The sequence below is a fragment of the Neophocaena asiaeorientalis genome, unplaced genomic scaffold (assembly GCF_003031525.2).
Source record: "Neophocaena asiaeorientalis asiaeorientalis breed wild unplaced genomic scaffold, Neophocaena_asiaeorientalis_V1.1 scaffold99, whole genome shotgun sequence".
NCBI classification, from domain to species: Eukaryota; Metazoa; Chordata; class Mammalia; order Artiodactyla; family Phocoenidae; genus Neophocaena; species Neophocaena asiaeorientalis.
In genome coordinates, this window is record NW_020173022.1 from 1,631,483 (window position 1) to 1,645,014 (window position 13,532).

General features: G+C 41.7%; 1 protein-coding gene across 1 annotated transcript in view; it reads right to left on the bottom strand.

The window, feature by feature from the left end:
- The window catches only part of DPT (dermatopontin), a 40,129-nt gene that overhangs the window by 12,267 nt on the left and 14,330 nt on the right, over window positions 1-13,532 (bottom strand). The window contains exon 2 of the mRNA XM_024742472.1: window positions 4,885-5,010. Within this exon, the coding sequence (XP_024598240.1) occupies window positions 4,885-5,010 (126 nt within the window). The remainder of the gene's footprint in view (window positions 1-4,884; window positions 5,011-13,532) is intronic.

Sequence of the window (13,532 nt, forward strand, 5' to 3'; positions counted from 1 at the left end):
GGACTCAAATCAATAAAATTAGAAATGAAAAAGGAGAAGTTACAACAGACACCGCAGAAATACAAAGCATCCTAAGAGACTACTATAAGCAGCGGTATGACAATAAAATGGCCAAGAGGCACATGACAAGCTGCTCAACATCACTAATTATTAGAGAAATGCAAATCAAAACTACAATGAGGTATCACCTCACACCAGTTAGAATGGGCATCATCAGAAAATCTATAAACAACAAATGCTGGACAGGGTGTGGAGAAAAGGGAACCCTCTTCCACATCCTAAGAGACTACTATAAGCAGCGGTATGACAATAAAATGGCCAAGAGGCACATGACAAGCTGCTCAACATCACTAATTATTAGAGAAATGCAAATCAAAACTACAATGAGGTATCACCTCACACCAGTTAGAATGGGCATCATCAGAAAATCTATAAACAAATGCTGGAGAGGGTGTGGTGAAAAGGGAACCCTCTTCCACTATTGGTGGGAATGTAAATTGATACAGTCACTATGGAAAACAGTATGGAGGTTCCCTAAAAAACTAAAAATAGAATTACCACATGATCCAGCAATCCCACTACTGGGCATATACCCAGTGAAAACCATAATTCAAAAAGACACATGCACCCTACACTTCATTGCAGCTCTATTTACAATAGCTAGGTCATGAAAACAACCTAAATCCCCATCTACAGATGAATGGATAAAGAAGAAGTGGTACATATATACAATGGAATATTACTCAGCCATAAACAGGAACGAAATTGGGTCATTTGCAGAGACGTGAATGGACCTATAGACTGTCATACAGAGTGAAGTAAGTCAGAAAGAGAAAAACAAATATCGTATATTAACGCATATATGTGGAACCTAGAAAAATGATACAGATGAACCAGTTTGCAGGGTATAGAGACAAAGATGTAGAGAACAAATGTATGGACACCAAGGTGGAAAGCGGGGGTGGTGGCGGTGGCGGGATGAATTGGGAGATTGGGATTGACATATATACACTAATATTTATAAAACAGATAACTGATAAAAGCCTTCTGTAGTAAAAAATAAAATATAATTTTAAACAAAGTAAATGGGTTCACATGGTAAGTGCTCAATAAATAACAATCATCATTATCATCATCGTGATCAACAGGAACTGAGTCAAAGTCTATGAGTTGTACTTATTTTATATTCATTTATATTCAGTCTGATTAAATGAATTCATGAATAGAAGAATGAATGATTATTTCTAGAAAACAGTAAAGGAGAGCAGACTAGGGAGAACAAAATGACACATTTGGTCTCAAATTGCGAGGTTCACTTTGTTCTAAGGTAGCAAGTAGGGCCTGGCCTCCGTTACTCAATACTTACTAGACAACCAGCGACATCTCTGAAATTTCTGCTCTTGAAGTTTGTGCATAAGAAGGGAGGCAGCACTGATATGCATGCAGCAAACACATTTCTGTATTATAAATATGGCAGAGTAATTACGATGGCCACCCCAACTGATGAAAGGTATGACTGATTTTGCTCAAGCTCAGAGGGGCCATTGTCTCCCGAATGAGTGCTTTGTGCATCATGCAATGCCAGGCAACGGTTGGTCCAGGGCACCGAAGCATCTAAACTCAATGCAAGCTGCTTTAAATATTAACGTTCAGTCCTATTTCTCAAAGTGTGGGTGTCTCCATCTCTATAATAACAGCTTCCCACCTGCTCAGAAGAACCAGTGTAGAAGCTGCCCTTCCCACCAGACCTCTGGGAACAGTGCCGCAGCAGGCATTTGAGCTGGGGTGGGGGTGACAGACGCCACAGTGGAGGTGCCTATGAGGTCATTCTTGTGTCTGCCACGATTTCATGGGGAACAGTCATGCAGAGACTATCCATCTTGTATTAAAATCTGAATAATGAGAGTAGAAGTTAAAGATTAGCTTTGATGGAGTGCTTTGGGGTAGACAGAGGAGAATATTATGATGAACTGATTTTCTTGTTGTTGTTAGCTAGAGCTATCTAGGAATTAAGAAGAAAAATTCTGTGGCTATGACTTGAGCAGGGGAGAGGGGGACCAGGCAGCAGAAAATAGAATGCAACATCTGAGAGTCATAGAAACTCAAGGCTGAAGGAAAACTAATGGGTTATCTATGTTAATTCTGAGGAAGGCCATTATTTTTTTGGTCAAAACATATTATCCAGTGAACCTGATGTAAGGTCACGAATCTGGAGAAGAACCATTTAGGAAAGGAAACACATGCTCAATTCAAAACTGTCGGTTCCTGGGACATATTCTCCACATGGACAGCCTTAGCATGCTGATGGGGGACAGCCTGGTGCATGGCATGCAGCTGCTGGAGCTGTTTGGAGACTGAGGAATTATTTCAAACAGTCTGTGAAAGGTTGTGGCTTCCTCAGTGACGTGTTTGTGGTTTGCAGATGAATGGACTAAGAATTAATTCTCACATATAAATAAATATGTGTAACGTTTACATATGTATCCAATCCCAGTGGGGACCGGTGAGTGACGCCATGTCTGCATCTGTCAGGAATTCACTTTCTTGCCAGAGTTCAGTGATGCTGTATTATCTCATGAGAAACTGCAGAGGCTGAAATGGGAGCAGCACCTTGGTTCCCACCAAACAAATAAATCGCGCACTTATGTGGGAGTTGGTTGGATGATTTTTTTTTTCCTGTGCAGAGTGGTGCTATTCCTGAATCCCTAAAAGCTTGCAAGCACAGAGAGGATAGATGCTCACTTCTCAGTGTCAGGCTCAATGCTGCAGAATGGACTTCAAAGTGGGAAGAGAAAAATGTCCCCACCTACACATGTCCAGTTCCCTGGGAGGTGATTCAAGCTAGTTAAAGTGATGTAAGGGAAGGTTTCAAATAAGAGAGTTATCAGGAGTTTTCACTGTGGGAAGGTGTGGGAAAACAGTTCTCACTCCAAAGAGCTGTTAAAAGGATCACATAAAATGATGCTCGTGAATGAAGTCTTTTTCCACTATAAAACATCATCCTATCAATGTCAGGTTTCACCACTGTTACAGTTCCTATGCACCTGTGATGTTTTGTTATTCATCCGAGAAATTTATTAAGGGCCCACTTTGTGCCAGGCAATATGCTTAGATCCTGAAGAACTATGACCTAATTCGTGCCCTAGAGGTTTCATTCAATTTAGAAAAACATATACCGTCATGACTCCGGAAATTTAAAGATGCCACTAAAATGTCTAGACATACCAGTGGGATAGTGAGTCATGAACTGCTTACCATGGTGATATGGCAGTCTCATTCTGCTGCTGCTCCAAGGGTCCCTTTGAAAAAGTACCATTTCCTTGACAACTGTGGTAGCTCTCAGCTCTAACACCATGCAACCAGAAAGAGGTGCAGCCAAGTGAAGCCTTCCTTAGAGGGACCGCTTCTAAGTTGACTTGCTGTGTCTTTCTGAGTAATTCTCTCCTCTCTCCCCCCACCCTTTGGTTCTACCAACCATCAGTGACATGTCTGGGTGATGTAGTGGGATGAGGAAGGGGCAGGGTAGGGTGGTGAAGGAAGATGGGCAGACCGTTGTAAACCAAAGCCAAGGATAAATGCTGCTACCAGAGATTTGAATGTCTTGGGCAACTTAAGAAAAGTTGCACATCTCTATTTGTCAGTCTTTGATATCAAGACTTTGTGCCTACCTACATAGTTCCATGTTCATTAATTTCCTAGCATCTTAATGATTGGTGGGCTCCTTCTTCTCTACCCCAGAATGTGAAGCCCCTTTGGCCTTGGATTCAGGACCTTTCACAGTTATATTCTACACCCTAGCCATGCCTGTTTGCCTGCTGTGGTGGAGTCAGAACAGCTTTATGGAGGCATTTTGGAAAGCTGGACGAGGTCCCTGCCCCATCAGCTAGCTACTGATATCAGCTGACCTTGATCTCTGAAGTTACCATTTATCATTGCTTCAAACAGAAAAATGTTAAGAGTTTTGAGATGCATATCCCTAGAGACATTGTGCCCCAAGTGGGCATCTGTGGAATAATGCTCTCTGGTTGCAGAGAATAAGCATAACCCACAAGGCTGTTCTTCCAAGCCTCACACAGTGGAGAGATACATCATTTGAGTCAGCCAACCTTCAAATGTTGACTTTTGGATTCCTTTGTCCAAAGCAGAAATGTCTGACTTGTTTGCAGACTGAAGAACTTGGGACAAGTTACGTTGTCAACATCCAGTGTAAGTTATCAGGATAAATAAATATACACACATTCTCCTAGTCAACCCAAAGTCTAGGTCAGGGGATATTTGGCATCAGCCCAGGGAGCCGGAAAGGAACAAAATTTCACAGACTGGAATTACATAGTTATCTAGAAAGCACTAGCCTCCTTTTTCAGTCTGTAATTATATACTGTGTTTGCCACTCTGACCTGGAACAGGGTTGGCTTCTTCCAAAGAAGTCCCGTGGGAAAACATAAGTTCCCAGATGGGTTCAGCAGCCTTGGATGTGATGAGTAGTTATTGTGATAGAGGGAAAAGAGCACTAAAACAGGAGTCAGTACGCTTCAGCTTAGAAGTGAACCCCCATGAAATAGCTGGGTGGCTTCTGGCAAGTCACATCCTTGCTCTATACTGTTTGTTTCCTTTTCTGCCAAAAGAGGGATATAGGAGCAGTGGGTTGATGACCTGTAAGTTCTCTCCCAGTGTGAGTATTATTCTGACATTTTCTTCCACTCATCTATCCATCCATCCATCCATCCCCTTCTATAGGCTAGATGCTATAATTAAAACTTGTTTGTGACAGCCCAGGCTTATTTGAAGCCAGAAGCCTGGACCAGAGCACCGCCCCCCACCACCCCGCAAGCTCCCCTCCAGCCCCAGAAGCAGTGAGGAGTTGCGTTTGGCTGCTAAACTCACCAGCAGGAATATGGGCATCTCTTGCTGTAGCGACAACAGTAAAATTGCCACTCCCGATCCAGCACTGACTCGAAGTAGCGGCTCTGGAACCCTGCCACCAGTCCATTGTTGGAGCACGTCTGGTACCTGAAGAGAAGAGAACAAGTCCAAGTAAACCAACCACAATGATGCACAAGTAGAGCCCCCCTTTCCAAGATCCCAGCTCCCTCAGTTATTGAGTCATGACACTCTTTCAATGACCTAGATTCCTTACAATTTATTCTACTTTTATGCAAATCATAAAAAACCTTTGTTTTACTGGTAGGAATGATGTATACTCGCCATTAAAATTCAAATGATTCACAGTCTTTCAACCGAAGGAAAATTGGGAAACTCTGCTCTTGTTAGACCTCTATGAATATATTGTTAGATGGAAGAATGCATAAATGAATGCATATAGAGGCATCTAGAATTTTTACAAATGCAATATTATATTGTTCATGCCATTTAAAATAAAAGATAATATAATTCACATTACTTGAATTAAAATAAAAAGAATACAAAGAGAAGCTTTCACAAGACCTTCTTAGAAGCATAAGCCTGGAGGCTGAGCACAAGGATACTCTGCAGGCAAAGCCCAGATGGGCACAGCGATTTGTACAGGGTGACCCAGTACAAGCTGTGGGGAGCTGGGACCACAACCCCAAGTTTTCACAACTTATCCAGGAATCTTTCTATTGCCCACTAGACAGCAAGCTCTACGTGGTCAGGGAGTGTTTGGTCAAAATTCTTTCCCCAGTGCCCACTGTGGGTCCTGGCATATGGAGGCAGTCCTTACAGAGTGGTGACGGGCCACCTGAACTCCTCAAACATCCTCTAAGGGTCCCTTTCCTGTCTAAGCTGCTCAGTTCTAATTCTTCTAGTCTACAGACCCTCCCTGCAGTCACATGAATTTTCACTGTTTCATTCTATCTGGGCTGCTGTTGGTCTAGGAATCAGCCTGTTTCATCTTCACAGCACCTTGCTAGCTAAGCGTTGGCTTAGAACAGTGTAATCATTTCTCCCTTTGTTCCATCTCCTGTCCCACTTTCTCCCACTCCTTCCCCATATCCCACCGGTGCCTTAAGGCTTGCTCCTTTTGCTGTGTTGATGAGGTTGCTGTTCTCCACCTGGCCACAGTGGGCTCCCACCTTGCGCAGAGTGAGAGCTTTCATAAAACCTTCCAAAGGAGGTCTTTAGCTACCTCTGCTTCTTTGTATTTTTACCCACCTGGCCATTGATCATGTTCCCTCTTATGAGTAAGCAGAGAAGGCAGTTGTCTCTGTGTCACAACCTGACAGCTGCTGGAATACAACCCTGCTTTTCAAGGAAAGGTAAGTTTCCAGAAAATATAATAGATAAGGTAAGAATAAGTACCTGATGCTGATAGGTGAGAGGGACCTTGCTGACACACAAACTATAAAACCATCAGTGACTGGATTTCATTTCATTCTTTTTAATTATTGGAAATGATCTTCTGGGTCTGACAAAACTAGATATTAAATATATTTCGTGTCTGGTCAGAAAGCATCTGTACTTTTCATCATTTATTATTCATTTATTCATTTATGCTTATATATATTCAAACATGTGTTGATTTATCCATTCATTCATTCATTCATTCAACAAACTTGTACTCCCTCACTATTCTGTTTCAATCACAGTGCTTCTGTGTGGAAAGAAGAATTGAGAGATGGGCTTGGTACTCGGTCACCATACAAACTGGCTTGAATTCCCTGTTCCCAGGACCTGTAAGAAGTTCTGGGAGACCTTAGAAAGCTCAACTGTAGGAGATCAATAGTGCAATTTATGACGTAAATTGAGACCTGTGCTCTTTGATGATCTAGTCTTCTTTGCTCTCCCAGTACTCGCATCTCATCAGGAGTATTACCGCCTTGGAAAACACCTGGTATGTATCAGGAAGCCACACACTTGGAATGGACAACCAAGGTCTGAAGGGTAGCCTTGGGGGCTGATCTTCCAGCATGGTCTTATTCTATCCTAATCCTAGCAATGCGAGTGAAAGCCAACTTCAACAGAAAGCTCTAAGAGTTGTAAACAAAGCTCATATGTGTCCAAAGAGAGACGGTGCAGCAAACTGGTGCTCTCTGTGAGCTTCCTCCTTACCATCACTAAAATTCTGCCTTCCTCTAAAACAGCCCTTTCAGAACTGAGCCAGGCTGTGGTTTCCCTGGAGCTGTTGTTCCATTGTCTTGGTTTGTCCTGTGCACTCAGACTATCACGGGGATAGCATTCCCAGGGTGGTGAGTTCCCATAAGCAAAAATAAATGTAGCAAGATAAGCTGAATGGTTTCACAGGGTACCAGTTCTGAAGGCTATCCAAGTTCCATGAATTCTCCGCCGGCTGCCAGCCAGGCAGCTGACCCCATAGTCCTGTATGGGAAGTGTGTGTGTGTCACTCTTTCACACACCACCTCAGATAACACTGCCCTGTGAAGATTATTTGGACATTACAGGCCCAGGGCCTAAGAACATATGATGAAAGTTAGACAACCAAAGAGAGCTCACCTCCCCCAGCTTCTGTCCCATTGCACTCACATTTTAGTAGTGAGCCTGCACTGGAGTTTGGCAGTACATGAGGCCAACACAATGAAATTATTCCTTCTAGAATTGGAGTTTTGTAAGGGTACATTTTCACACTCATGTGGGAGCAGTATAGCAAGGTGGTTAAGAGCATAGGCTATGTTGCTGGACTGGTGCTCCAACCACTTCTGACTGTGTCACCTTTGACAGGCTTCAGACCCTCTAATGGTCTCAGTTTCCTCATCTGTAAAATGGGCATAATAACAGTATGTACTTATTAAAGTTATTGTGAAGACCAAATAAGGCGATGTATGTACAACTCTGGGGATAGTGTCTATTAATGATTAATAAATTACTTACTATTGTCATCATACTTTCATTTAGTCCACACGGCACTTGTGAGTATACTCTGTGAAATCTGCCCTTGGCTTCCCAGTCTCCATCAGTGGAAAGCTGGTGGACTCATATGTGTTCCTTGAGCTGCTGTTTCCCTAAAACAAAGCTCACAGCAGTCGACTGTCTTAGTCACTGACACACCCACTTTGCAGCATAGATAATTGAGTATGACTTATTGCCCCCAATAGATGGTAAAGTCCTTGAAGGAGAAAGATCACTTAATCTTCAATTTGAATTCCCCACAGTGCCTGACAGTGGGGTCTAACAAATGTTTGATGGAAGAATGATGAACAAATGAATGATCAGGGCATCTTCCATTATCAGAGGCAGAATGGACTTTAAAAAGCCTGTCATTCAAATCCAGGAAGGGCCCTGAAACTCCCTCCAAGTAGTTCTCAGGAACTCACATTGAGCAATCCATCTTCCCACTTCCACCTTCTCTTTCAGGAACAAAGCCTACTCCAGGACGAGGGTGAAAAATGAATATAGTTTTAGGCGTTTCTCTCCCTTTCAATCACCTTTTTAAAAAGTACCTTATTTAATAAGACTCAGTTAAACATTTGGCCACAAACTGCAGGATTGCAAACACAGGAACCAGGCAGGTGAGAAAGGGAGTGAGGGCAGCCTGTCAATGGGAGTGGCGGGGGAAGTTGGAGAAAACTTGAATCATTAAAGTGATTCAGATTCAATTTTTTTTTTAAGAGTTTTATTAGCAACTAATCAAGATGCTTTTTTTTTTTTTTTTTTTTTTTTAAGGCCCAGCCGCTCCGCGGCATGTGGGATCCTCCCGGACCGGGGCACGAACCCATGTCCCCTGCATCGGCAGGCGGACTTTCAACCACTGCGCCACCAGGGAAGCCCCAGATTCAATTTTTTAAAAAGGTTGATGGTGAAAAGACATTCTTGAGGATCTGCTTTACTTCCCAGAACTTGGTTGTTGCTCCTGAATGGTCCACAGAAAAGAGTTTGAGCCCAAGACTGTAGCTTTCCTGGTGTACAGTGATAGGACCCCAGCTGAGCCCTAGGCACAGACTCCCTGAGAACATTCCCTCAGAGTCTCAGGACCCTGGGGTGCCCTCATTCAGGACTCTCTCCTCTCCATTTGAAAAGCCATATTTTCTTTCTTATCATCTCTTTGATGCCTGGAGGCTCAGTTTCACAAACTGGAGCACTGTTAGCTGTGCTCCATCTGACACTAGAAACTTTCTAGAAGGAAAATCAGCAGGCAGTTACTCCTCCTCTGACAATAGTCATGGACCTTTTCTGAGAAAGTGGTCTTTCTGAAAGTGGTTTCTCTCAGGGCCTTCACCCTAAAAGCAAAGACAAAACCTTCTCCTGTGTCCACAATAACAAAACATGGAAGTGATAGGATGCAGGGGAAAGAGCCCTTGTTGAGGAATCAGCAGCATGAGTTCTGGTCCTAGCCCTGACCTTCATATCCTGTGTGGAGCCTCATCTAAGTCACTGTGAGGATGAAATAAAATGATGCCTGCAAAAATCTTGGCGAAGATAGAAACAGGAAGATCCAGGATCCAAACTCAGATTTTTCTGAGGCCAAAGCTCCTGGTCATGAACTTTCAGGGAGCACAAACTGCTGCTCCGGGATTGTCATTCTGCTTCTGGTCCAATCTCTGGCCAGGCTTTCTCACTGTTTTTTTGTGTTCTTCATTGGATCCAGGGCTGTTGGTCAGGCCCAATGATGGAGGCCAGGACTGGAAGGTGTGCACATATCTGGTTTTGCTGGTGAACTCCTCTGTGAAGTTTTAGTCTCTCCTTCCAGTCTCTGCTGGTCTCAGTCCCAACTCAAAGAAAGTCCAAACTCTTAGCAACTTGGGGGTGGCATTGGGTTGAGTGGAGAACAGGGTAAAGGAAAACAGCACTATCTTGGTTAAGAGCTTTTACAGTCCCATCGAATGGGTGGGCTGGTTGTGCTGGTAGCTTTTTTCCAGCCCTATAAACATACAGACGTGTTTCCAGGACTGCTATCCAGTGTACAGCTCCACGGCAAATATGAAATAAGAGCAGCTTTGATCATCATCCAGGCTGGTGGCCACTCCATGTGACCGGGAGACCATGTGGCAAAGCTCTTACTCCCCAGTGTTTCTCTCCCAACCCAGCTTGATGAGGGTTTAAATTCCACCAAGGGGGACTCATTCTTTTAGAGTAAAGTTTGACTCCTGTAAATTCTATTTTCCCCAGAATAATCCTTTGAGTTGCTATCAGACATTTATAACATGGGTCACAGAGTTTCAGAATGTTTGTTAAGTTTTTCAACAAATAGTCATTAGAACCTACTCTATGTCAGGTGCTGTACTTGGTCTGCAATCCTTTCCAGACAACTGTGCTAATAAGAGACACCACAACAATACAGATATTGGAGAGAAGAAGTAGATTTGTACTAAAGACAGAAAAGAGAAACAAGAGACTGGCTTGGGATGGTGGGGCAGTGAAATGGCAAGGGGCAGAGGCAAACCAATTTGGGAGCACATTTACCTACTTAAAGGAGCTTTAAAAGTTCTGGATTTCTCTCTTAAACCCCAACAGAATGACTCCATTCCCCATCTTGTCCTTTCTGCTGACATTTATACCTACTTCCACAAAATGGGTATGACAATTTCTACCCTGATAGTATTACATGAAGATTAAAGAGAAGCTATATGTCAAGTGTCTACCCCAGAGCATAGCACAAAGTTTATTATGAAAGGGCAGGAAAGGAGCTCTCCCAGAGATCTCCATCTGAACGTTAAGACTGAGCTCCACCCAACAGCAAGCAAACTCCAGTGCTGGAAGCCCAATGCCGAACAATTAGCAAGACGGAAGCACAACCCCACCCATTAGCAGAGAGGCTGCCTAAAATCACAATAAGGTCACAGACTCCCCAAAACACACCACAAGACACAGTCTTGCCCACCAGAAAGACAAGATCCAGCCTCATCCACAAGAACACAGGCACCAGTCCCCTCCACCAGCAAGCCTACACAACCTACTGAACCAACCTTGCCCACTAGGGGCAGACACCAAAAACAACAGGAACTATGAACCTACAGCCTGTGAAAAGGAGACCCCAAATACATTAGGTTAAACAAAATGAGAAGAAAGAGAAATATGCAGCAGATGAAGGAGCAAGATAAAAATCCACCAGACCAAATAAACGAAGAGGAAATAGGCAGTCTACCTGAAAAAGATTTCAGAGTAATGATAGTAAACATGCTCCAAAATCTTGGAAATAGAATGGAGAAAATACAAGACATGTTGAACAAGGACCTAGAAGAACTAAAGAGCAAACAAACAATGATGAACAACACAACAAATGAAATTTTAAAATCTCTAGAAGGAATCAATAGCAGAATAACTGAGGCAGATCAATGGATAAGGGACCTGGAAGATAAAATAGTGGAAATAACTACTGCAGAGCAGAATAAAGAAAAAAGAATGAAAAGAATTAAGGACAGTCTCAGAGACCTTGGGGACAATATTAAACACACCAACATTCAAATTATAGGGGTCCCAGAAGAAGAAGAGAAAAAGAAAGTGTCTGAGAAAATATTTGAAGAGATCATAGTTGAAAACTTCCCTAACACGGGAAAGGAAATAGTCACCTAAGTCCAGGAAGCACAGAGAGTTCCCATACAGGATAAATCCAAGGAGAAACATGCCAAGACACATAAAATCAAACTATCAAAAATTAAATACAAAGAAAAAATAGTAAAGGCACCAAGGGAAAAGAAACAAATAACATACAGGGGAATCCCCATAAGGTTAACAGCTGACCTTTCAGCAGAAACTTTGCAAGCCAGAAGGGAATGGCAGGACATATTTAAAGTGATGAAAGGGAAATACCTACAACCAAGATTACTCTACCCAGCAAGGATCTCATTCAGATTCAACAGAGAAAACAAAATGTTTAGAGACAAGCAAAAGCTAAGAGAATTCAGCACCATCAAACCAGCTTTACAACAAATGCTAAAGGAACTTCTCTAGACAGGAAACACAAGAGAAGGAACAGACCTACAAAAACAAACATAAAACAATTAAGAAAATGGTAATAGGAACATACATATTGATAATTACCTTAAATGTAAATGGATTAAATGCTCCAACAAAAAGACATAGACTGGCTGAATGGATACAAAAATAAGACCTGTATATATGCTGTTTACAAGAGACCCACTTCAGACCTAGGGACACATACAGACTGAAAGTGATGGGATGGAAAAAATATTCCATGCAAATGGAAATCTAAAGTAAGCTGGCATAGCAATTCTCATATCAGACAAAATAGACTTAAAAAAAAAAGACTATTACAAGAGACAAAGAAGGACTCTACATAATGATCAAGGGGTCAATCCAAGAAGAAGATATAAAAATTGTAAATATTTATGCACCCAGTATAGGAGCACCTCAATGCATAAGGCAAATGCTAACGGCCATAAAAGGGGAAATCAACAGTAACACAATAATAGTAGGGGACTTTAACACCCCACTTTCACAAATGGACAGATCATCCAAAATGAAAATAAATATGGAAACACACGCTTTAAATCACACATTAAACAAGATGGACTTAATTAATATTTATAGGATATTCCATCCAGAAACAACAGAATACACGTTCTTCTCAAGTGCTCATGGAACATTCTCCAGGATAGATCATATATTGGATCACAAATCAAGCCTCAGTAAATGTAAGAAAACTGAAATTGTATCAAGCATTTTTTCTGACCACAACGCTATGAGACTAGATATCAATTACAGGAAAAAACAATGTAAAAAAATACAAACAGATATAAGCTAAAAAATACAATACTAAATAACCAAGAAATCACTGAAGAAAGGAAAGAGGAAATAAAAAAATACTTAGAAACAAATGACAATGAAAACACGGCAACTCAAAACCTATGGGATGCAGCAAAAGCAGTTCTAAGAGGGAAGTTTTTAGCAATACAATCCTACCTCAAGAAACAATAAAAATCTCAAATAAACAATGTAACCTTTCACCTAAAGCAATTAGAGAAAGAAGAGCAAAGAACTCCCCAAAGTTAGCAGAAGTAAAGAAATCATAAAGATCAGATAAGAAATAAATGAAAACTAAATGAAGGAAGCAATAGCAAAGATCAATAAAACTGAAAGCTGGTTTTTTGAGAAGATAAACAAAATTGATAAACCATTAGCCAGACTCATCATGAAAAAGAGGGAGAAGGCTCAAATCAACAGATTTAGAAATGAAAAAGAAGTAACAACTGACACTGCAGAAATAGAAAGGATCATGAGAGATTAGTAAATGCAACTATATGCTAATAAAATGGACAACCTGGAAGAAATGGACAAATTCTTAGAAAAGCACAACCTTCTGAGACTGAACCAGGAAGAGCTAGAAAATATAAACAGACCAATCACAAGCACTGAAATTGAAACTGTGATTAAAAATCTTCCAACAAACAAAAGCCCGGGACCAGCTGGCTTCACAGGCGATTCTATCAGACATTTAGAGAAAAGCTAACACCTATCCTTCTCAAACTCTTCCAAAATATAGAGGAGGGAGGAAGACTCCCAAACTCATTGTATGAGGCCACCATCACCCTGATACCAAAACCAGACAAAGTTGTCACAATAAAAGAAAACTACAGGCCAATATCACTGATGAACATAGATGCAATAATCCTCAACAAAATACTAGCAAACAGAATCCA